The 23,989-nt window shown below is 44.3% G+C and overlaps 1 protein-coding gene across 1 annotated transcript in view; it reads right to left on the minus strand.

Annotated features, from left to right (window-relative positions):
* Window positions 1-1,450: 1,450 nt before the first annotated feature.
* The window catches only part of HOMER2 (homer scaffold protein 2), a 91,487-nt gene continuing 68,948 nt past the window's right edge, over window positions 1,451-23,989 (minus strand). The window contains exons 4-9 of the mRNA XM_087704251.1: window positions 17,886-17,978; window positions 16,996-17,135; window positions 13,801-13,957; window positions 11,939-12,049; window positions 3,919-3,999; window positions 1,451-2,734 (exon numbers count right to left, since the gene is read on the minus strand). Coding sequence (XP_087560377.1) covers window positions 2,546-2,734; window positions 3,919-3,999; window positions 11,939-12,049; window positions 13,801-13,957; window positions 16,996-17,135; window positions 17,886-17,978 — 771 coding nt within the window. The 3' untranslated portion in view covers window positions 1,451-2,545. The remainder of the gene's footprint in view (window positions 2,735-3,918; window positions 4,000-11,938; window positions 12,050-13,800; window positions 13,958-16,995; window positions 17,136-17,885; window positions 17,979-23,989) is intronic.

Raw genomic sequence — 23,989 nt, forward strand, 5'->3', positions numbered from 1 at the left:
GATGGAATTGAATCTGTTGATCAACCTGGAGGTCATGCAGTTGCAAGAGGACCAGGTTTTGAAGGTCTGCCCTCCAAAGGGCAAAATTCCTATCATAGATAGCTGGATAGCCAGTTACAGATAGAAGATAGATAGATAGATAGATAGATAGATAGATAGATAGATAGATAGATAGATAGATAGATAGATAGATAGATTCTATACACACACACACACACACACACACACACACACACACACACACACATGATAGATAGAGATGATGGATAGATACTAGATATAGATGATAGATAGATACATAGATAAATAGATATAGACATACAGAGATAGCAAGAGGCATAATAGATAGATAGAATGAAAAATATAAAGAGATACTGGAGATGATAGATAGATAGATAGATAGATAGATAGATAGATAGATAGATAGATAGATAGATAGATAGATATGATAAACATAAATAGATATAGACATACAGAGATATAGACATGCAAGAGGCACAATATACAGATAGAATGAAAGATATAGAGATACTAGAAATGATAGATAGATAGATAGATAGATAGATAGATAGATAGATAGATAGATAGATAGATAGATAGATAGATTGATAGATTGATTGATTGATTCTACACACACACACACACACACACATGATAGAGATGATGGATAGATACTAGATATAGATGATAGATAGATAAATAAATAGATATAGACATACAGAGATAGCAAGAGGCATAATAGATAGATAGAATGAAAAATATAAAGAGATACTAGAGATGATAGATAGATAGATAGATAGATAGATAGATAGATAGATAGATAGATAGATAGATAGATAGATTAGATAGATAGATAGATATGATAAACATAAATAGATATAGACATACAGAGATATAGACATGCAAGAGGCACAATATACAGATAGAATGAAAGATATAAAGATATACTAGAGATGATAGATAGATAGATAGATAGATAGATAGATAGATAGATAGATGATAGATAGATAGATAGATAGATAGATAGATAGATAGATAGATAGATATAGACATACCGAGATAGCAAAAAGTACAATATATATATAGATAAATAGAATGAAAGATATAAAGAGATACTAGCGATGATAGAAAAGATAGATAGAAGAAAGAAAGAATGATGATAGATAGATAGATAGATAGATAGATAGATAGATAGATAGATAGATAGATAGATATGGAATTGAATTTTAAATGCCACATCCTCAAAACATGTGTTCTGTCAAGAAACTCCAATTTCTTACTCTAGCTACACAGCTGCTATACTTTATAGTTATTCTGTGTGAAGAACAAGATTTTCCACCTTATTTTCCCTGTCTCCTATCATTTTGTCGCTGTGATGTTTATTAGATATTTTAGATCATCATGAGTAAATCTACTTGTTACAAGCTAGGCAGGTCATGAATGTTCTTAAAAAAAAATGCATCCAAAAATTCTGCTCCAGCCTTTTGTGATGGACGGTGGTTCCTGGGCCACTCCTGAAGAGTACCTCTTGATCCCACCTTCATTATTTGGGGGGAATGCGTTAAAAGTTCAACTATACTGTAATAGCTAATATATCATCCACACTTCTCGAAAAATTCACCTGGGGCATTGCAAAGTGCACATTCATTCTGTCCAAAGTGACAGGGGAATCTTCACTTAATACATTGTGATCTAAAAAAAAGGGGGGGGTTAAGTGCACATTATTGAACATGGCAAATCCTCTAGAAAAAGGCATCGCAGGTATTTCACAGAGGAGCAGGAGGAGGAAGGAGGAGGAGGAAGAAGAAGGAGGAGGAGGAAGGAGGAAGGAGGAGGAGGAGGGAGAGTAGTATGAGGAGGAGGAAGGAGGAGGAGGAACAGGAAGGAGGAGGAGAGAGAGTAGTATGAGAAGGAGAAGGAGGAGGAAGAAGGAGGAGAAAAATGAAGGAGGAGGAGGAGGAAGGAGGAAGAGGAGGAAAAATATGTTGCAATACGGACATTTTTTAATGTGGCTTTTCTCATTTACTCCTTAAGGCTCGGAAGATCTAGTTGCTACTCTATGGTTGCTCCTAAAGTCCCTGTTCCATCTTCACCGCTGTCTGCACTATAACATGAGGCATAAATCAGCAGCAGCTGAACATTTTGGAAATGTCTCTATTCTACAGTTGCAAGCAGGCCTTATATCAAAATCCCCACAGCAAGCGAAACTTTACTTTAAGGTAAACTGAGGTTCAGATCTCCTGAGACAAGAGAATTCCCACCTTTGTTTTTAGAAACCCAGAATGGGCTAGAGCAGGAAGATTTACAAAATTGTCGCCTCTTTCTTTAAAGAAAGGAAGGAAGAAGCAAGGAGAAAATTTCAGAAGGAACAAAAGAAGTGAAAAAAAAAATCTTTAGCTCTCTATGTACAAATCACATTGTTAAGGAAGAACACCCATCTTTTCACGTTTTGTAAAAACATATACCTAGGTTTAGAACATGTACACACACACACGCACACACATACACACCAAATATTTTGGAGTGGGGGAAAAATGGCTGTCCCCTAATTGTCGACACCCAGTTTCGAGAGTCCTTGCCGGAAATCCTGCAATTCATCTATCTTTCCATCTAGTACATCTAAAAAAGTTTGTAACTCCGTCTTCAAGTTACTCTGCCTGTGTTTGCTCTCTTCTACATCCGTCCGTAGAGCCCTGACTTTCTCTTCCAGATCTTTATTCCTTTTCTCAGCCGCCTGCAAAACAGAAAATTCGTTTGAAGAAGAACAGTATGACAAGATAGCCTGCAGGCCGCTATATCTCCTTCCGCTTTGCAAGGCAATGTTTTTTTTGTAAACAATCTGCAATCAAATTCCCTACATTCGTTTTAATCTGAGCAGAGCATAGAAACATGCAGATGTCGTCAACACAACTAACCCCTTTGCAAGGAATTGTGGTTGCAATTTCTTTTGCAGTTGATTACAATTTATGTCATGCGCTCTGCATGTGTCCTCCTCATCCTCATCTATGAGTCAACGTGTCTTGTTTGTGAATTCAAGTTTTTAAAATTTAAAATCAATACACTTAAAGTTTTATTGGTTAATATGAATAAAGGCAGTGATGCGAATTAATGTCCTCCAAGGTAATGGTGGGGGATGATGGGAGTTATAGCTCAGCGATGCCTAGAGGGCTAGTTTTGGGGCAGCAGATTCGGGCAGTGAAGAGGTTGGGGAGGAACATGGGCCAGTCTTGGAATCTGGGGAAGGCTCTGATGAGGACTCTGTGTCGGAGGCAGAGAGGGGGCCAGAGCCGTATGCCAGTTATCAGAGTCAGACATCAGTGAGGCAGATGAACAGCTGGAGCCTGTTCCCAGTGTGCGCATGCGCAGAGTTGCCAGACGAAGGGAACAGCTAAAGAAAAGGGGTTGACTTGGGAGAAAGGCCACAGGTGGACGATGAAAATCCCCTCCCAGAGGAAATAAAAGAGGGGCGAAGGGGGAGTGGAGTTTGCAGGAGATAATTAGTTTGCTTAATTGGTTCATGACTCTCCAAGACTCCTTGCCAAGTTCTACAGATATCAGCCTGGCAGCTCTCCAAGCCAGATAAGGTCTGTGACTGTAAATCCTCCCTAGAAAAACTTTGCTGGATGTGAATGAGCAGAATTCACAGTCAATTAATCAAAGGGTTTTTTTGTTGGGACAAGGAGTTTGTTTCATGCTCTTGGGAAGCCTCGGTCAGAATAGCTACCTATTCTCAATCTTTACTCATGGAGTTGGCTTCACCGAGAGCCTATTTCATTCTCCCAACTTATATCAGAATGAATCAAACTCCTTGGCCCTGTCTCCTGCCTATTAAGAAAAAGATATTGGCTGTAGATTTGAAGCAATATTTTATTTAAACCGCACAATGTTTTTTTACCAAAGATTAATAACTATTCGTACCTGCAATTTCTGAGAAACCGTTTCACATTCTGTCATGAGCTGAGGTATAATTTCACCCTGTTTCCGTAGATCTTCCAATTCCTAGAGAAATATGCATGCCACGAAATTATAATCACAGACACCCTCACCTTCCCTCTTTCTTAAATATATACAGTATTTAAGGCGTATTTAAGGCGAAGAAAGCATTAACACCTGAGTGCCTGGGGAAGTTTCTACTGTCAAAGGAAATGAATCATTAAAATGTTAACTTAAGGGGAAAACATGTCTCCTTGCTGTGCTTTACTGCAAACTTAGCAATAATTCCAACATTTAATGATACCTTCTGCTTTAATAAATAGTCCAAATACGCAGATATGTTTATGCATTAATATGTTGTGCTACCCTCGGGTGGCGCGGGGGAAGAGAATGAATTTAAATAGCAACATCCACTCCAAGCAAAGATTTTGCTGGAAAATAGGGTGATTCTTAGCTTTCAAGGCAGTATCTTGAAGAAGGGAACCAGAACGGTTGGAATGGAAGGGATTTCATTGAAAAGTTGCTCCATTACCAATGTTTGGATGGAATGGCTCCTGAAAAGCTCTTTCCCAAAGAAATCAGCAAATCAGCACCAACCAAGTGGATAGCGCCAACTAGCTATAAAGTGTATTATAACTGCAAGATAGAAGGTAGGATTTTTAAACAGCAGGGGAATACTCTTTTTATTTATTTATATCCTGCCATTGTTATTTTTTATAAACAACTCAAGGCAGCTAATATCTACAACATACATTCTTCCTCCTCCTATTTTCCCCACCACAACAATCCTGTGAGATGGGTTGGGTTGAGAGACAGAGGGACTAACCCAAATCAGCCAGCTGGCTTTGATGGGTAAAGTGGGACTAGAACGCAAGGTCTCCTGATGATTGGCTCAAAGCACCCAGATGGCTTTCATGGTGAGGACGGGACTAGAATACATATCTTCTGGTGATTGGTCCAAGGTCGGCCAGCTGGCTTTCGTGGCTAAGGTGGGGCTAGAACTCACAATCGCCTGGTGATTGGCCCAAAGTCACCCAACTAGTTTTCATGTCTAACTAAGGTGAAACTTCCTTCCTTCCTTCCTTCCTTCCTTCCTTTTTTCCTTCCTTCCTTCCTTCCTTCCTTCCTTCCTTCCTTCCTCCCTTCCTTTCCTTCCTTCCCTCTGCCCACTGCCAGCAGTTTGATTCTCACCAGCTCAAGGTTGACTCAGCCTTCCATTCTTCCGAGATTGGTAAAATGAGGACCCAGATTGTTGGGGGCAAGAGGCTGACTCTGTAAACTGTTTAGAGAGGGCTGGAAAGCACTGTAAAGCAGTATATAAGTCTAAGTGCTATTGCTGTTGTCCTTCCTTCCTTCCTTCCGTCCCATCCTGTCCTGTCCCGTCCCTTCCTTTCCTTTCCATCCTTTCCTTCCTTCCCTCTGACAACTGCCAGCAGTTCGATTCTCACCAGATTCAAGGTTGACTCAGCCTTCCATCCTTCCGGGGTGGGTAAAATGAGGACCCAGATTGTTGGGGGCCAGAGGCTGACTCTGCTTAGAGAGGTCTGTAAAGCACTATGAAGCAGTATATAAGTCTAAATGCTATTACTGTTGTCTGTTCTTCCTTTCCTTCCTTCCTTCCTTCCTAACTTCCTTCTTTCCTTCCTCCCTTCCCTCCCCTCCCCTCCCTTCCCTTCCCTTCCCTTTCCATCCTTCCCTCTGCCTTCTGCCAGCAGTTCGATTCTCACCAGACTCAAGGTTGACTCAGCCTTCCATCCTTCCAAGGTGGGTAAAATGACAACCTGATTGTTGGGGGCAATAGGCTGTCTCTGTAAATCGCTTAGGGTGGGATGTAAAAGCACTGTAAAGCAGTATATAAGTGCTATTGCTATTGCTATTGCTATTGCTATTGCTATTGCTATTGCTATTGCTATTGCTATTCCTTCCTTCCTTCCTTCCTTCCTTCCTTCCTTCCTTCCTTCCTTCCTTCCTTCCTTCCTTCCTTCCTCTCTGATTCCCTTTCTATATATAAGAATATCTGCAACCAAGGAGGAAGGACAACGTTTTCTCTCTCTCCTGCTACCTTCTCCTTCTGGCCTTGCATCCCCACTCAGGAAGCCCCGGTTTCGAACGGGCTCCTTTCACCCTGTCCCACTTTCTGCGGGGAAATTCACACCCTGGGCTTGTCTTGCAAAGGCGAAATTAGCTTTCTGTCTGGCACTCGCTGGGGCTTGCTAATGCCAGGGCGGTGCCTGAGAAGCAAACACAGGGCATACCTTTGCCAACAAATGAAAAGGCAGCTTATCAGATTCACGAGTCTTACAAAATACTATGACGGGGCTGGGTGTGTTTCCCTCCCCTTTGAAGCTTATTTGCAGAAGATGTTTGAAAGTGGGCATCAACCTCTATACACCTGAATTGATTCGGTGTACAGGTAGTCCTCTCCTCATGACCGCAACTGAGCCCCAAATTTCTGTTGCTAAGGGAAACATTGATATAGTGATTTTGGCTCCTTTCTTGCCATGGTTGCTAAGTGAATCCCTGCAGTTGGGAAGTCAGTAACATGGCTGTTAAGTGGACAAAGTCCTTCCCTCTGGACTTTGTTTGACTCCCGGGACACTGCAATGATCATAAATATGGCCAAGACTCTGAATTTTGATCATATGACCAAGGGGATGCTGCCAAGGTCATAAAAATAGTGATAGGTCCCTTTTGGCAGTGCTATTGTTGAGTTTGAACGGTGCTAAACGAAAACTGTCGTAAGTCGAGGACTACCTGTATTGGAAGTTCTTTCACTCAGTGAAGCAGCTGAAGTGATGTGCCAGTGCCTGGAGGCTGTCAGGGTCTGGATGGGAGCGAACAAGCTTGCACTCAATCCTGACAAGACCGAGTGGCTATTGATGTTGCCTCCCAAGGATGGTCTTGACATTCCACCTCTTAGCCTGGGGGGCGAAGTTATTCACCCCTCGGAGAGGGCCCACAATTTGGGTGTCCTCCTGGATCCACAGCTGACATTAGAACACCATTTGTCGGCTGTGACCAGGGGGGCCTTTGCCCAGGTTCACCTGGTGCACCAGTTGCGGCCCTATCTGGACCGGGAGGCACTTCGAATGGTCACCCACGCCCTCGTCACCTCAAGACTAGATTACTGTAATGCACTCTACATGGGACTGCCCCTGAAGAGTGTCCGAAGACTACAGCTGGTCCAGAATGCAGCCGCGCGAGTGATAATGGGTGTACCTAGATACACCCATGTTACACCTATCCTCCGTGAGCTGCACTGGCTCCCCATTGGTCTCCGGACCCGCTTCAAGGTGCTAGTTGTTACTTTTAAAGCCCTACATGGTATTGGACCTGGCTACCTGAGAGACCGCCTCCTGCCATTCACCTCCCAGCGACCAATAAGATCACACAGGTTGGGCCTCCTCCGGGTGCCGTCGACTGGACAATGCCGGCTGGCGGCTCCCCAGGGGAGGGCCTTCTCTGTAGCTGCACCGGCCTTGTGGAACGAGCTACCCGCAGAGATTCGGACCCTCACCACTCTCCCGGCCTTCCGTAAAGCGACCAAGACCTGGATGTTCTGGCAGGCCTGGGGCTGTTGATTAATTTCCAGCCCCACTTGATGGAATGGATGTTGTATTAATTTTAATATTGTATTTTTAAAATATTTTAAATGTTTTTACTTTGTTGTGAGCCGCCCAGAGTCCCAAGGGAGTGGGCGGCATACAAATCTTATTAAAGTTGAAAGTTGAAAGTAAAGAGGCAGGTGTTGTTCAAAATACCAGTGCACCAAAACCTAGAACACTCCTGGTTTACACGCGCTTCTTTTCAGCAGCTGAAAACGAAGGCAAAATTTAGCAGAGATTCTCTGGGGAAAGGTTCAGTCTGGTGTGGGCCGCCAGTGGCCAGCAGAGCTGGCAGCAGATTCAAACAGTGAGGAGGTTGGGGAGGAACATGGGCCAGTGCTGGAGTCTGTGGAAGACTCGGACGAGGACTCTGCGTCAGAGGCAGAGAAGGGGCCAAGGCCACCTGGGAGTTATTTGCTGCCTCCGGAGCCTCCAGAGTCTGACATCAGCGAGGCAGAAGAACAACGGGAGCCTGTTCCCAGTGTGCACATGCGCAGAGCTGCCAGAAGGCAAGAACAATTAAGAAAACAGGGATCGACTTGGGAGTAAGACTTGGAGATGATTGGCCCCTCCCATAAGACGTAAAAGAGGAACGAACAGGATGTGAGCTTTTGCAGGAAGCAATTAGTTCATCTGGTCCGTTCAAGCTTTGAAAAGTTCTGTTTGACTCTGTGCTAAGTTTGGCTTTGCTCTGTATTTGGAAAATTAGGTTTCTGGCAGCATTCCCAGGGAGATAAGGTGGAGTGTTTATCAACATTTCCCCGAAAGACTGTGGCAAACCAAGCAGACATCAGTCAGAACCTTCACAAACTCTTTGTGAAGCCTTGCGGACTGTTCATAGTGACCATAGTTTGAAGCCGTTATCAGCTGCCTTCAGAGTCAGACATCAGTGAGGCAGAGGAACAGCTGGAGCCTGTTCCCAGTGTGCGCATGTGCAGAGTTGCCAGACGAAGGGAACAGCTAAGGAATAAGGGTCGACTTGGGAGTAAGGCCTCAGGTGGATGGTGAATGGCCCCTCCCAGAGGGAAATAAAAGAGGAGCGAAAGGGGAGTGGAGTTTGCAGGGGACAATTAGTTCATTCCTGCATTCTTGCCAAGTATTGCAGCATCTGAAAGATATCACCCTGGCCACTCTCCAAGCCTGATAAAAGTTCGGTAATGGTGAACCATCTTGAAAGTCTGTGGGAGAGGAAAGACTTTGCTGGAGAGGAATTCCCTGTCAATTAAATAAAAGGGGTTTATCGGGACGAGGACTCGGCTTTGTGCTGCTGGGGAAGCTTGGATCAGAACACAGCCCTTTTTACAACCAGAGTGACATTCAAAGAGGAAAATCTGAGTTTGGAAGAGATTCAGAATGATTGCCTAGGACCACATTCCATTATGCTGAGATAATGGCTTTTATATGTAGTTATTGTATAATTAATGCCTTTTATTGTGACTTAATACATCGGGAACAGTTATGTTTTAATGCTTTCCGGTAAATTTGCAGCATGTCTGTTGGGAAAATGGGAAAGGATAAGGAAGAGGAAGAGAAAAATAAGGGATTGTAATTCAAAGGTGTCCTCAAATAACTCCTAGCTGTCACTCCAGCATGGCTAATAATGAGGCATGCTGGGAAGAGTAGTTCGGAAGGATCTGAACAGAGGTAGTATTCAGCAGGTTCTGACCAGTTCTGGAGAACCAGTTGCGGAAATTTTGAGTAGTTCGGAGAACCGGTAAATACCAGCTCTGGCTGGCCACGCCCCTTCTATTCTCTGCCTCCCAAATCCAGCTGATTGGGAGGGAATGGGGATTTTGCAGTAACCTTCCCCCGGCATGCCCACCAAGCCACGCCCACAGAACCGGTAGTAAAAATGTTTGAATCCCACCACTGGTGTCACGTCTCCCATCTCCCCGCCTTCAAGCTTTCACATGTTCTCTTCCCCCATGTCTGCTGTGTCTTTACGACAGTTTTCTGCCATTTACCATTATTAAGAAGTCTTAAGAACAGGGCCCACTTAGCTGATCCTGGATGGAAACACCTGGAGTCAACCTGATTAATCTCCTGCTGCAGTCAAAACTGGCTCAGAAAATTAATCTGCTGGCTTCAAACGCCAGAAATCTTCTTTCTCATCTTCTAAAACTGCTTATTACGGTAGAATAGCATTCAGCTTCTTCTCGTTACTTTAAAAAAAAAAGTCTAGAGCAATAATGTTTAAAAGATACAATACAGTAGAGGTATTATCAAATTGTGGTCGTAAGCCATGATGGTTGTAACCAAGCTAATTTTATAACCTCTTTTGCTGTGGTCATCAAGCAAAGCAACGGTTCGGGCTGAGCCGGTTTTGCTAAAAACTGGAAATAAATGATGGGTTTTGGTGAAACCACCATAAGACGTGGCCACGTGTCTGCAGGACGTAAATATGGCCCAGCTGCCAAGGGTCAGAAGTGTGATCAGGGGGGTGGGGGGGGGGAAGCGTGGCACGACAAAACCGTGCTCGTCAAAATAGCGGCGACAAAACGGCGTCGCTAAAGCCGCAATGTCATCACCACGACGTCATCACCGCGGCGACAACAGCGTGGCAACAGAAGGGCGCTTTAAAACAGTGCGGTGGCAGAAAGCCAATTTAAATTAAGGTAAGGGTTAGGATTAGGTTTAGGGGTTTGGTTTAGGGTTAGGTTTAGGGTTAGGTTTAGGGTTAGGTTTAGGTTTAGGTTTAGGGTTAGGTTTAGGGTTAGGTTTTGGGTTAGGTTTAGGTTTAGGGTTAGGGTTAGGTTTAGGGTTAGGTTTAGGGTTAGGTTTAGGGTTAGGGTTAGGTTTAGGGTTAGGTTTAGGGTTAGGTTTAGGTTTAGGGTTAGGGTTAGGTTTAGGGTTAGGTTTAGGGTTAGGTTTAGAGTTAGGTTTAGGGTTAGGTTTAGGTTTAGGTTTAGGGTTAGGGTTAGGTTTAGGGTTAGGGTTAGGTTTAGGGTTAGGGTTAGGGTTAGGGTTAGGTTTAGGGTTAGGTTTAGGGTTAGGTTTAGGGTTAGGGTGCTGAGTGCTTCGGACGGCGCGGATTTGCCCTCCGCGCTTATGTCAGCGCAGATAAGGACTTTGCGGTATTGTGGGTGAACCGGGGGGAAGGAGGTGTCAGGCACAGGAAGCCAGGATAGAGTTCAAAAGGAATGTGAGTTTATTCCATGCTATCTAGAAACAAGAATCCGAACTGCTAATGGTCAAGGCAAATTGGTGCCAGATAAGAGTCAATGAACTTCAAAGAGAATGGACCTAAGTCTCTTTTGAGGGCATAGGGGCTTCAGACTGATGATGGCTAGACCCCCACCCTCCGGCTCAGCCTGGTCATCTCCTACAGGAGGGTGACCAGCAGAACTTCAAATCCAGGTTGTAACTGCGAGCCGTGGTGACGCAGTGGCTGGAATGCAGTACTGCAGGCTACTTCTGCTGACTGCCGGCTGCCAGCAGTTCGATTCTGACTGGCTCAAGGTTGATTCAGCCTTCCATCCTTCTAAGGTGGATAAAATGAGGAGCCAAATTGTTGGGGGCAAGAGGCTGACTCTGTAAATGGCTTAGAGAGGGCTATAGAGCCGAGGTGGCGCAGTGGTTAAATGCAGCATTGCAGTCTACTTCAGCTGACTGCAGTTCGGCTGTTCAAATCTCACCGGCTCAGGGTTGACTCAGCCTTCCATCCTTCCGAGGTGGGTAAAATGAGGACCCGGATTGTTGTTGGGGGCAATATGCTGACTCTGTAAACCGCTTAGAGAGGGCTGAAAGCCCTATGAAGCGGTATATAAGTCTAACTGCTATTGCTATTGCTATAAAGCACTGTGAAGCGGCATATAAGTCTAACTGCTTTTGCTATTGCTATAAAGCACTGTGAAGCGGCATATAAGTCTAAGTGCTATTGCTAGCTCTAGGCAGATTCATCATAATTTCAAACAGTCGTTAAGCAACCATCATACTGTAACTCAAGGACTACCTGTATAGCCAAAGCCTTTCTTTCTTTCTTTCTTTCTTTCTTTCTTTCTTTCTTTCTTTCTTTCTTTCTTTCTTTCTTTCTTTCTTTCTTTCTTTCTCTTTCTTTCTTCCTTTCCTTTCCTTTCTTTCTTTCTTTCTCTCCCTCCCTCCCTCCCTCCCTCTCCCCTTTGTCTTTCACTGGAAAGCTATGAGACAATCATTCACTCTCTTAACCAAAGCTACCTCAAAGAGTGGTTGAAGTGGTGATAAAACTGGGAGAGCAAATATATCGATTATGAGTTTCTGAAGACAAAGTCAAGCGGGCGCAAGGGAATGAAGGCGGGAACGAGACTGACCCAATGCAGTAATTCTTCCCCAACAAATCTTACGTTGGCATCTCTACTTTCCCCAAAGATTCGTTTTGACCAAGCGTACAATAGCCTTTTCCTTCCGTTCATAGCTTTACCTACCAATTCCTTATCCTGAAGTTCTGTTTCCAGATCCTGAAGACGCCTGCTAAGCTGTGCGTTCCGGTCGCGCTCCTTATCGATTTCGTTGCACTGTTCTTCCAGCTCCGTGATCTTAAAGAAAGAAAACACAGGGCCTCTTTAAACTTTGTCCCTGAAGGAGACTCTCGAATGGAGTTTGAGAACGTGGTGCTATACATCCCTTCTTATAATGAGCCCCGGTGGTGCAGGGGTTAGAATGCAGCATTGCAGGGGGCTAACTCTGCCCAAAGCCAGGAGTTCGATCCTGATCGGCTCAAGGTTGAAAGCACTGTGAAGCGGTATATAAGCCTAAGTGCTATTGCTATTCCTTCCTTCCTTCCTTCATCTCTGATTCCCTTTCTCATTCTCCTTTCTCATGGTGCAGTGGTTAGAACGCACTATTGTGGGCTAACTCTGCCCACAGCCAGGAGTTCGACCCTGATCAGCTCAAGGTTGAAAGCACTATGAAGCAGTATATAAGCCTAAGTGCTATTGTTATTCCTTCCTTCCTTCCTTCCTTCCTTCCTTCCTTCCTTCCTTCCTTCCTTCTTTCCCTTCCTTCCTCTCTGATTCCCTTTCTCATGGCGCAGAGGTTAGAATGCACTATTGCAGGCTAACTCTGCCCAAAGCCAGGAGTTCAAACCTAATCGGCTCAAGGTTGAAAACACTGTGAAGCGGTATATAAGCCTAAGTGCTGTTGCTATTCCTTCCTTCCTTCCTTCCTTCCTTCCTTCCTTCCTTCCTTCCTTCCTTCCTCTCTGATTCCCTTTCTCATTCTCCTTTCTCATGGTGCAGTGGTTAGAATGCACTATTGTGGGCTAACTCTGCCGACAGCTAGGAGTTCTACTCTGATCGGCTCAAGGTTGACTCAGCAAGTTGTTCCACTCATTGTTCTCACTGTCAGGAAATTTCTCCTTAGTTCCAAGTTGCTTCTCTCCTTGATTAGTTTACACCCATTGCTTCTTCTCCTGCCCTCAGATGCTTTGGAGAATAGCTTGACTCCCTCTTCTTTGTGGCAGCCCCTGAGATATCGGAACATTGCTATCATGTTCTACATGGGGCTGCGCCTGAAAAGTGTTCGGAGACTACAACTAGTCCAGAATGCAGCCGCGCGAGCGATATTGGGTGTACCAAGGTACACCCACATCACACCTATCCTCCGCGAGCTGCACTGGCTTCCCATTGGTCTCCGGGCACAATTCAAGGTGCTGGTTATCACCTTTAAAGCCCTACATGGCCTAGGACCCGGATATCTGCGAAACCGTCTTCTGCCACATACTTCCCAACGACCGATAAGATCGCACAGGGAGGGCCTTCTCCGGGTGCCGTCAGCCAGACAATGTCGGCTGGCAACTACCCAGGGGAGGGCCTTCTCTGTAGCCGCTCTGACCCTCTGGAATAAACTGCCCCCCGAGATCCAGACCCTACCCACTCTCATGGCCTTCCGTAAGGCTCTTAAGACATGGCTATTCCAGCAGGCCCCGGGCTGTTGAACTCACGATTGAGTTCCAGCCCCGATCAGACTGGGTGTATGTTGTGGTCTTTTTAATCTATGTTTTTGTGCTTTTAACTTCTATTTTTAAATGTATTGTTGTAAGCCGCCCGGAGTCCTTCGGGATTGGGCGGCCTATAAATTTATTAAACATCAAACATCAAACATGTCTCCCCTAGTCCTTCTTTTCATTAAACTAGACCTACCCAGTTCCTGCAACCGTTCCTCGTATGTTTTAGCCTCCAGTCCCCTAATTATCTTCGTTGCTCTTCTCTGCCCTCTTTCTAGAGTCTCCACATCTTTTCTACATCATCATACATTTTCTACAGCTTTCATTTGCGGCATCCTGTACCTTACTCCGCAGTTGATCGTTTTCGTCTTTGCTGATGGAAAACTGCTTTTTCCAGTGTTCTATGCTAGCCGCAGATTCCTGCAGAGCCGTGGTGAGCCTGGCGTTGCTCTCTCTTAATGCCTGCAGTTCTGTTTCCCATTTCTTCACATTGGAGCTACTGAAGATGAGAAAATGCACACAGGCAGCCTTGAAATTTGTCAGTACAAGCTGAATTGTGAATTGCTTTTTTTTCAAAAGTAACAAAAGAGCAATGCCCTTCCTTGATTCCACCTGTGCAATTAACGGATTTTTCCGGGCTAAACAAAATAAATGAGTGTTATGTATCGCCATTAGGTTCCTCGTTTTGTTGCATTCCTACCCTCTTGCAAATTAAAAGAGGGCACTCTCATGATTATTTAATATTGTTTAGTCCCCTCAAGATGCAAAAACAAAAGAAAAAAGAAAAAAGAACCAGGGTTATCCAAACATGTCTACAATTTGCCTTGTACATTGTAAAGTTAATTTACATCCTTCTCGGAAGGAGGGAAGGAAGAAGAGAAGGAGAGAAGAAAGGAGGGAAGGAAGGAGGGGATGCAGGAGAGAAGGAAGGGGGGAAGGAAGGAGGAAAGGAAGGGGGAAAGGAAGGAGAGAAGGAGAAAAGAAAGGAGGGAGGGAAGGAAGGAGGGAAGGGGAAGGAGGGAGGGAAGGAAGGGGAGTAGGAGAGAAGAAACGAGGGAAGGAAAGAGGGAGGGAGGGAAGAAGAAGTAGGACCGAAGAAGAAGATAAGATGGACCTATGGGATGTTAAAAAAAGCAATCTTCAAGTATATTGTTAACAGTAGGGAAAATTGTTATAAATACATATTATTAATAACAGTTATGAGATCATATAATTGTGAATGTATATATGAAATTGATAAAATAAAATAAAATTTAAAAAAATTACATCCTTTTGGTTAGAAAGAATTCTTGTAAAAGAGGTATAGAATAGCAGAGTTGGAAGGGACCTTGGAGGTCTTCTAGTCCAACCCCCTGCTTAGGCAGGAAACCCTACACCACTACAGACAAATGGTTATCCAACATCTTCTTAAAAACTTCCAGTGTTGGGGCATTCACAACTTCTGGAGGCAGGCTGTTCCACTGATGAATTGTTCTAATTGTCAGGAAATTCTTCCTTAGTTCCAAGTTGCTTCTCTCCTTGATTAGTTTCCACCCATTGCTTCTTGTCCTGCCCTCAGGTGCCTTGGAGAATAGCTTGACTCCCTCTTCTTTGTGGCAACCCCTGAGATATTGGAAGACGGCTATCCTGTCTACTCTGGTCCTTCGTATAAATATGCCCTAACTTGTATCAATCTGGTACGAAATAAAATGTGTGAATCTGTGCACTGTGTAAGGCATGAACTCTTCTCCGAGGACAAAAACTGAAAACAAACTGAAAAACATTTTGCTATGTTGGACTTGTGAAGCACCATATGTGGCCACCAGATGCTGGATATTGGCCCTCAAAAGCTCTTGGAGCAAGCAGAAACTTTCACCGTTCAGAACATGCTCACATCATGGAGCTGCAGTTATCATCGATCTCCCTCCAACGGTGGCATCAAAAATGGATACGTTCCAATTGTGCCATTTGGTTTGATTTTAGGGTCCTACCCTCAATCCAACCCTGCAGGAGGAAAGGGCCTCTCGCCACAGTGGAGAAGCCGATCGTGGAGAAAGTAGAACTTGCCAAAAAAAAAAAAAAAATGGCTGGCTTGACTTGTTTGATTAGGGATAGAAAAAATTGCAATTATTTTTTATTTAAGATTGGTAATCCTCTTTGGATTATTATTATTATTATTATTATTTTTGCTGAAGATGGATAAGAATAAGCTGGTGATTTCCAGACTGAAAGGGGAAAGCATATAGGGAAAAGGGACCTATATTATGTAATTTTGAGAGAAGAAAATGATATTAATAGTCTATAAATGCAATAAAGTTGCTTCTTTAAAGATTTTTTTCCTTTTTCTTTGTTATGGTTTTTTTCCTTTCCTTTCTGCCCCTCCCCTCCTCCCTCCCTCCCTCCCTCCCTTCCTTCTTTCCTTCTTTCCTTTCTGTCATTGATTTCATTGGGTCTGTTACTTGGACCCTTGACACTTTCTTTCTTTCTTTCTTTCTCTTTCTCTTTCTTTCTTTCTTTCTTTTTTATTTCTTTCTCCTTCCTTCCTTCCTTCCTTCCTTCCTTCCTTCCTTCCTTCCTTCCTTTCTGTCATTGATTTCATTGGGTCTGTTACTTGGACCCTTGACACTTTCTTTCTTTCTTTCTTTCTCTTTCTCTCTCTTTCTTTCTTCCTTTTTTATTTCTTCCTTCCTTCCTTCCTTCCTTCCTTCCTTTCTGTCATTGATTTCATTGGGTCTGTTACTTGGACCCTTGACTCTTTCTTTCTTTCTTTCTTTCTCTTTGTCTTTCTCTTTCTTTCTCTTTCTTTCTTTCTTTTTTGTTTCTTTCTCCCTCCCTCCCTCCCTCCCTCCCTTTCTTCCTTCCTTCCTTTCTGTCATTGATTTCATTGTGTCTGTTACTTGGACCCTTGACACTTTCTTTTTTCTTTCTTTCTTTCTTTCTTTCTTTCTCTTTCTTTTTTCTTTCTTTCTCCATTCCTTCCTTCCTTCCTTTCTGTCATTGATTTCATTGGGTCTCTTACTTGGACCCTTGAGACTTCCCTTCCTTCCTTCCTTCCTTTCTTCCTTCCTTCCTTCCCATGTTCCTCTTTTAACTTTTAACTTTTCAAAGCCGAAGAGCCAGTGTTGTCCGAAGACGTTCTTCGTGGTCATGGGGCCGGCATGACTAAACACCGAAAGCGCACAGAACACTGTAACCTTCCCACCAAAGGTGGTTCCTATTTTTCTACTTGCATTTTTTAATGTGCTTTCAAACTGTTAGGTTGGCAGAAGCTGGGACAAGGAACGGGAGCTCACTCCATTACATGGAGCTAGGGATTCAAACTGCCGACCTGCTGACTTTTCTGATCGGCGTCTTAGCCACTGAGCCACCACGCCCCTCCAAAGTTTATAAAAGAGAAAAGAACTCTTTACATGTCCCTAAACAGTGGATAACATTTCCTGATGAAAAGAACAGTAGCTTTCTCCCACTTTCCTCCCCGCAATTTTTTTTTTGTGTGCTGCCAGATCTTGTCACGAGAGTCACCCATGATTCATGAATGACTCTTGAAAATTGCTTCACCTCTGGGCAAGAGCAATCCTGAGTTTGTCGTTTTCCATTTTTAGCTGCGCATCACTGGGACCCCCGTGTGAGCTTTTCTCCTCATCCGTTCCGTTCACACTGGATGTTCGGGTAGAACACGGAGTTTCACGGCCCGATTCCTGCATGATAAGATTTCAAGAGGGCAAAAGAAAAGAAAAAACATCGTAACCAAAGCATTCGTTTCCAATGTTTAAACTCAGCCAATCTACTGGGAATTGTTTTGTTTTTCCCCTCGGTCAATGCTTTAATTTAAGTTCATTTCAAGATCTTAAAAGCTTTCATATAGAGGGAAGGAAGGAGAGAAGGAGAGAAGAAAGGAGGGAAGGAAGGAGGGAATGTAGGAGAGAAGGAAGGGGGGAAGGAAGGAGGAAAGGAAGGGGGAAAGGAAGGAGGGAAGGAGAGAAGAAAGGAGGGAAGGAAGGAGGGAATGTAGGAGAGAAGGAAGGGGGGAAGGAAGGAGGAAAGGAAGGGGGAAAGGAAGGAGAGAAGGAGAAAAGAAAGGAGGGAGGGAAGGTAGGAGGGAAGGAGAAGGAGGGAGGGAAGGAAGGGGAGTAGGAGAGAAGAAACGAGGGAAAGAAAGAGGGAGGGAGGGAAGAAGAAGTAGGACCATTGTAAGATAAGATGGATCTATGGGATGTTAAAAAAGCAATCTTCAAGTATATTGTCAACTGTAGGGAAAAATTGTTATAAATACATATTATTAATAACAGTTATGAGATCATATAATTGTGAATGTATATATGAAATTGATAAAATAAAATAAAATAAAAAAGCTTTCATATAAAAACTTGCCATTTTGTCTTTCGCAAGCTTGACGCGACCAATCAGTCCTTCCCCCATCTTTGAATAGAGAACCGATCGTGACTTACCTGCGAATGGTTACTGGAAGTTTCCATTTTTTCTTGTGACCGGTCTCTGGCCAGTCGAGCGGCTTCCTTCACCTCCTGGAACTTCTCAGCAAACTAAGCGGGAGCACAAAGATCAAAATGTTGCCTTAATTTTTGGATTCTAGAGCTGTGTAACTGGGGAAGTGCATTTTACAGTGGGTTATCAGGGGTGAAATCCAGCAGGTTCTGACAGGTTCTGGAGAACCGGTAGTGGTAATGTTGAGTAGTTTGTAGAACCGGTAGCAGAAATTTTGAGTAGTTTGTAGAACTGGCAAATTCCATCTCTGGCTGGCCCCAGAGTGTGGTGGGAATGGGGTTTTTGCAGTATCCTTCCCCTGGAGTGGGGAGGGAATGGGGATTTTGCAGTATCCTTCCTCTGGAGTGAGGAGGGAATAGGGATTTTGCAGTATCCTTCCTCTGGAGTGGGGAGGGAATGGGGATTTTGCAGTATCCTTCCTCTGGAGTGAGGAGGGAATAGGGATTTTGCAGTATCCTTCCTCTGGAGTGGGGAGGGAACAGGGATTTTGCAGTATCCTTCCTCTGGAGTGGGGAGGGAATGGGGATTTTGCAGTATCCTTCCTCTGGAGTGAGGAGGGAATAGGGATTTTGCAGTATCCTTCCTCTGGAGTGGGGAGGGAATGGGGATTTTGCAGTATCCTTCCTCTGGAGGGTGGGGAATGGGGATTTTACAGCATCCTTCCCCTGGAGTGAGGAGTGAATGAGGATTTTGCAGTAACCTTCCCCTGGAGTGGGAATGGGGATTTTGCAGTAACTTTCCCCTGGAGTGTGGTGGGAATGGGGATTTTGCAGTAACCTTCCCCTGCCACACCCACCAAGCCACGCCCACCAAGCCACACCACGCCCGCCACACCACGCCCACAGAACCGGTAGTAAAAAAAATGAATTTCACCCCTGTGGGTTACATCTTGGTCTCATAAGCAGCTGCTCGCGAACTGCTATAAACGTAGGCATACACAGACATAAGACATGTTGAGTTGTCCAATTCAGAATTCATCTCCATGAATAGGAAAAGAGTAGGAAAGGGGGGGGGGAATAGACATTGGAAAAAGGGTAAATAGATGCACTTTCTGTTCCTCTAGAACCGTGACGGCGAACTTATGGCACAGGTGCCAGAGGTGGCATGCAGCGCCCTCTCTGTGGGCCCGCGAGCCGTCACTCTAGTTCAGCTCTGCCACGCATGCATGCATACCTCCCACTGGCAAGCTGGTCTTTGGGTCTCTGCCATGCATGCACAGAGGTGGGAGGTGCATGCAGGGGCTGCACATGCATGCACGGGGGCAGAGTGCATTCGGGGGGCACGCATGCATCGCATTTTGGGGGTTCAGGCCCTTTGGACACTCGGTCTGGTAAAGGTTATCTATCACTGCTCTATAAGAAAGTGTTGTACAGCACCTTACAGTCTCTAACTGTTTTAATGTAGCATTTGTTGGCTTTTAAGAATTTACCCAATAAGATAATCCGTCATTCAGTTTTTGCTTAGCCTGCAGCTTGCAAACCATGGTTTATGGTTTATTATATGCAAAAACACCAGTAGTTATTCAGCAAATCCTGATTTCCCACCCCTGCCCTGAAAATCTATGAACCATGCAGTTTATTACCACCTACTCTTATTTACTTTTCTGTTGTTGGTACGTGGTAAGGAGCAACACTGCCCCCTCCCCCTATGTGAATGAAAGCCGCACCTTTAGTTCAAGAGTACTACAGAGTATTGGGTTTTTTTGCTGTAGGTTTTTGTCCTGACCCCCTCCTCCGTCCAGTAACCAATGCCGAGACAAGCTTAACTGGAATTTCACAGCACTTTATTAGCAAGAAACCAAAACCTCGGTGGCTGAAAGCCAAGCGTAATAAACAGATAAGAACCTTGGCAGCAACTCAGACTTCGACAGATAACAGCTTCTCCAGCGTTAGGAATGACGTTGAATCCTGCAAAACCAGGCCCCTCCCAGTCTCTCCTTAAATACTATCTTGAGAGGAGCCTAATTACAATCACCTGGGTCCAATTATCTTTTGTAACTGCGTAGCTGCTCTCTATGTCGATCTGCCCGGCGTTGCCGGGCATCCAGGAACAACTCCCTTAGCTCCTCCCCACTGCTCCAATGCATGACGTCTGGATCACACTCCCTTGTCTCCTCCGCACTGGTCCAAGGCTCAGGCTCCTCCTGGTGGCCAACCAGCCTCTCTGCACCCTGCTCGGAGTCGGAACCCTGTCCAGGGTCCTCCACATCCTCCAGAACCGACTCATAGAGCCCCTCGCTGTCGGAGTCTGGTGGCAGCTCCAATGGCTCCTGCTGGGCCACAACAGGTTTTTATGCCAATAAGTATAATAAGTTGCTGAAAGATAAGATCTGGATGCAAATTAGTGCCAAATGCAAAGCCCAAGAGCCACACCTCCAGCTGTACTCTAATGGATACCAGTGGATCTCTGTTTCGCCACAAGACTGGATAATTCCAAATTTAAGAATATTAAGAGAGGCAAAAGCAGGTGTGCAGTATATTGCTGAACTGAAATGGAATATTCTTAAAAGAGGAGAAGAAGGAAGAAAGGAGGAGGAGAGGGGGGAGGAAGAGGAGAAGAAGAGGAGGAGAAAGAAGAAGAAGAAGAAGAAGAAGAAGAAGAAGAAAAAGAAGAAGAAGAAGAAGAAGAAGAAGAAGAAGAAGAAGAAGATGATCATCCTTAGTGCTCTCTGAGCTTGCTTGTTTTTTTACAGATGTTTCATTACCCAAACAAGACAACATCATCAGTGAAGGAGAAGGAAACAGAGAAGGAAAAGAAACAAGAGAGAGGAAGACAAGAAAATGAAGGGATGGAGGAGGAAAGAAAGGAAGGGAAAGGAAAAGGAGAAAGAAGAGGGGAGATATGAGACTGAAAATGAATTGAGAGGAGGAAAAAGAAAGGAGGAGGAGAAGGTAGAAAAAGGGTAGAGGTGAAGGTCAAAATAGAGGGGAGAGGAAGAAATGGAGGAAGGAGAAGGAGGATGAAGGAGGAAAGGAACAGGAAGAGGAAAGAGATGAAGCTGAAAGTAAAGAGGAAGAAGAGGAAAGGGAGGAAGGAAAGGGAAAAGAAGAATGAGGAGGAAAAAAGAAGAGATGAAAATGAAAATGAAAAGGAGGGTAAGAGGAAGGAGAAATGCATAGAACAAATGCAAAGGAAACAATATTTAACCCCCTACTCATCATTTCATGATCCCTCACACACCAACCTACAATGTCAGAGGGAGGGAAGGAAGAGCAATAAAAGAGCAGATAAAATGCAAAAAGGAAACCAAAAACATGTTTTTCTTTCAACTGAAGTGCAAATATGCATTATCATTATTTTTTCCCCTCCCTTTGGCTGTGGGCCTCTTCCACCCCTCCAATTTCTTTCCCACCAAAGCATCCTTTTATTGGCTGTAACAGGGCAGGGCGAAAATGGGAATAAATATTCATTTGAAAGCAAGAGCTATAAATCCTGGCTGTGAATATAATTTGTCAGTTAGCCTTACAGTAACCCTGTGGCTGAGATCACATTTAAAACTTAGATTTGCGGTAATCCATCACTGAAAGTTATTGCTAGATTTGAGGAGGGGGAAAAAAGAAAACAAATATCCTATTTTCCCACCCCCATTATCTTTGCAAAAAACCAGCCAACATGGATGCTGCGTCAGAGCTGCCCTCTTTGCTGTTTCAAGATAATTAAAATTAAATGAAACGAGTTCATTAAGGACATTATTACACGTTCCTAGGTTTGATCATTTTCCTTCTGGGTCATCTTAAACATTCATCGGGTGGTGGGAAGAGAGGCTTTGTGACTCATAAAATAGACATGGATTGTGAAGTGAGAATTCGTCAAAGTGGGTTGGAAAGCAAGACTTTCTTCAAGGTATTATTTCCCTGAGAATGCCATCTCAAGACGGTGGACTGCAGCTCCCATCAGCCCTGCTAATGAAGGCAAAATGCTCCAATATATCATTTTGGGGGGAAGCTGTCGAATGATTTGATAGTTGACTATTTCGTGGTTGCAGAACAGAGGTGCAAAGTCTTGGATGTTGTCTTAAGAAGTGGCGTTTATAAGTCTCTTAATTGGATGCCTGTCAGAGAATGTCTTGGGGGTCGTTGAAATTCAGGCCTGTGTTTCAGGAATGGGTGCTTGTGCATATTTACGAAGCCAGCTTGGTCTGCCCTACAACATTCTTTTTATTTATTTTTCATTGTTGTAAACGGCTTTTCCAGTTAGAGTTGAGGCATGTGACAATGGTAAAGGTAAAGGTTCCCCTCGCACATATGTGCTAGTCATTCCCAACTCTAGGGGGCAGTGTTCATCTTCACTTCAAAGCCAAAGAGCCAGCGCTGTCCAAAGACGTCTCCATGGTCATGTGGCCAGCATCACTAAACGCCAAAGGTGCACGGAACGCGGTTACCTTCCCACCAAAGGTGGTTCCTATTTTTCTACTTGCAGGAGCCGAGGTGGCACAGTGGTTAGGGTGTAGTACTGCAGGCCACTTCAGCTGACTGTTATCTGCAGTTCAGCGGTTCTAATCTCACCAGGCTCAAGGTTGACTCAGCCTTCCATCCTTCCGAGGTGGGTAAAATGAGGACCCAGACTGTGGGGGCGATATGCTGACTCTGTAAACTGCTTAGAGAGGGCTGAAAGCCCTATGAAGCAGTATATAAGTCTAACTGCTATTGCTATTGCTATTGCTATTTTTTATCTGCTTTCGAACTGCTAGATTGGCAGAAGCTGGGACAAGTAACAGGAGCTCACTCCATTACGCAGCGCTAGGGATTCGAACCGCCGAACTGCTGACCTTTCTGATCGACAAGCACAACATCTTAGCCACTAAGCCACCACATCCCTGAGTGACTATGGTATTCACAGCTAATTCTTCTTAGACCCTTAACCCTTAAGAGCAGATGTGGCGCAGTGGTTAAATGCAGCACTGCAGGCTACTTCAGCTGACTGCAGTTCTGCAGTTCGGCTGTTCAAATCTCACCGGCTCAGGGTTGACTCAGCCTTCCATCCTTCCGAGGTGGGTAAAATGAGGACCCAGATTGTTGTTGGGGGCAATATGCTGACTCTGTAAACCGCTTAGAGAGGGCTGAAAGCCCTATGAAGCGGTATATAAGTCTAACTGCTATTGCTATTGCTATTAACCAGAACCAGTACATTTTCCCCTCTATCATTCTCCTCTACCTGAGATTGATTGGAAAAATAAATAACTTCTTGTTTTTCTTCTGAAAAGCCTAAATGAGGCTTCCCGGTTCATCTAAAATGGATCGTGGTACTTTTCCAAGTGATTTCCTACCATTTTCCGTGGCCACCTCGGAATTCTCCATTACCCATAGAAAAGAATATTCGTAGTTCAAGATTTCTCCCGCCAGCATGAGTTCATCCTCCGTACATATTGGAGGACATCTTGTGAGATGGTTTGTCCTCCACATTCACACCGAGTGTCTTCTAAGCCCCATTTTCTTGGATTGCCCTTTGTTCCCCCTACTCCAGCTCAGTCTTGAATGTTACACGTCTACAATTTGCAGGGGTTTTTAAAACAAATAAAGAGAAAGCTCAAGATTGCAGACCTTTCATTAAACCTCGTTGGGTAAAATTGGGGCAATGAAATGTCTGCAAGAAGATAACCAAGCTCAGAGAGCATCAAGGACTCCACAATTTTCCATTAGACACAGTTCCCTCCCGCCTCCATTTCAGTAGGACTACGTAGATTCAGTTCTACAGAGGAATTATTTAGTCTGTCATCTGCACCAAACAAGACAAACATAGACTTCAACGGATAATTAGAACTGCAAAACAAAAACAAAACCACCACATTTGCTACCAACCTGCCTTCCATTGAGGACCTGTATACTGCACGAGTGAAAATATCTACAGAACCCCTCGCATCCTGGACATAAATTGTTTCAACCTCTGTCCTCAAAACGAGGCTTTAGGCCACTGCACAGCAGAACAACTAAACATAAGGACAGGTTTTTTTTCCCCAAACGCCATCACTCTGCTTAAGAAATAATTCCCACAACACTGTCAATAGTTTACCAAGAATGTATTACTATTATTCTTCTCTTCCTTCCTAGTA

Source organism: Thamnophis sirtalis, unplaced genomic scaffold, assembly GCF_051295495.1.
Source record: "Thamnophis sirtalis isolate CommonGarterSnake01/CBP01778 unplaced genomic scaffold, rThaSir2_p1.2 scaffold_2, whole genome shotgun sequence".
Lineage (NCBI taxonomy): Eukaryota > Metazoa > Chordata > Lepidosauria > Squamata > Natricidae > Thamnophis > Thamnophis sirtalis.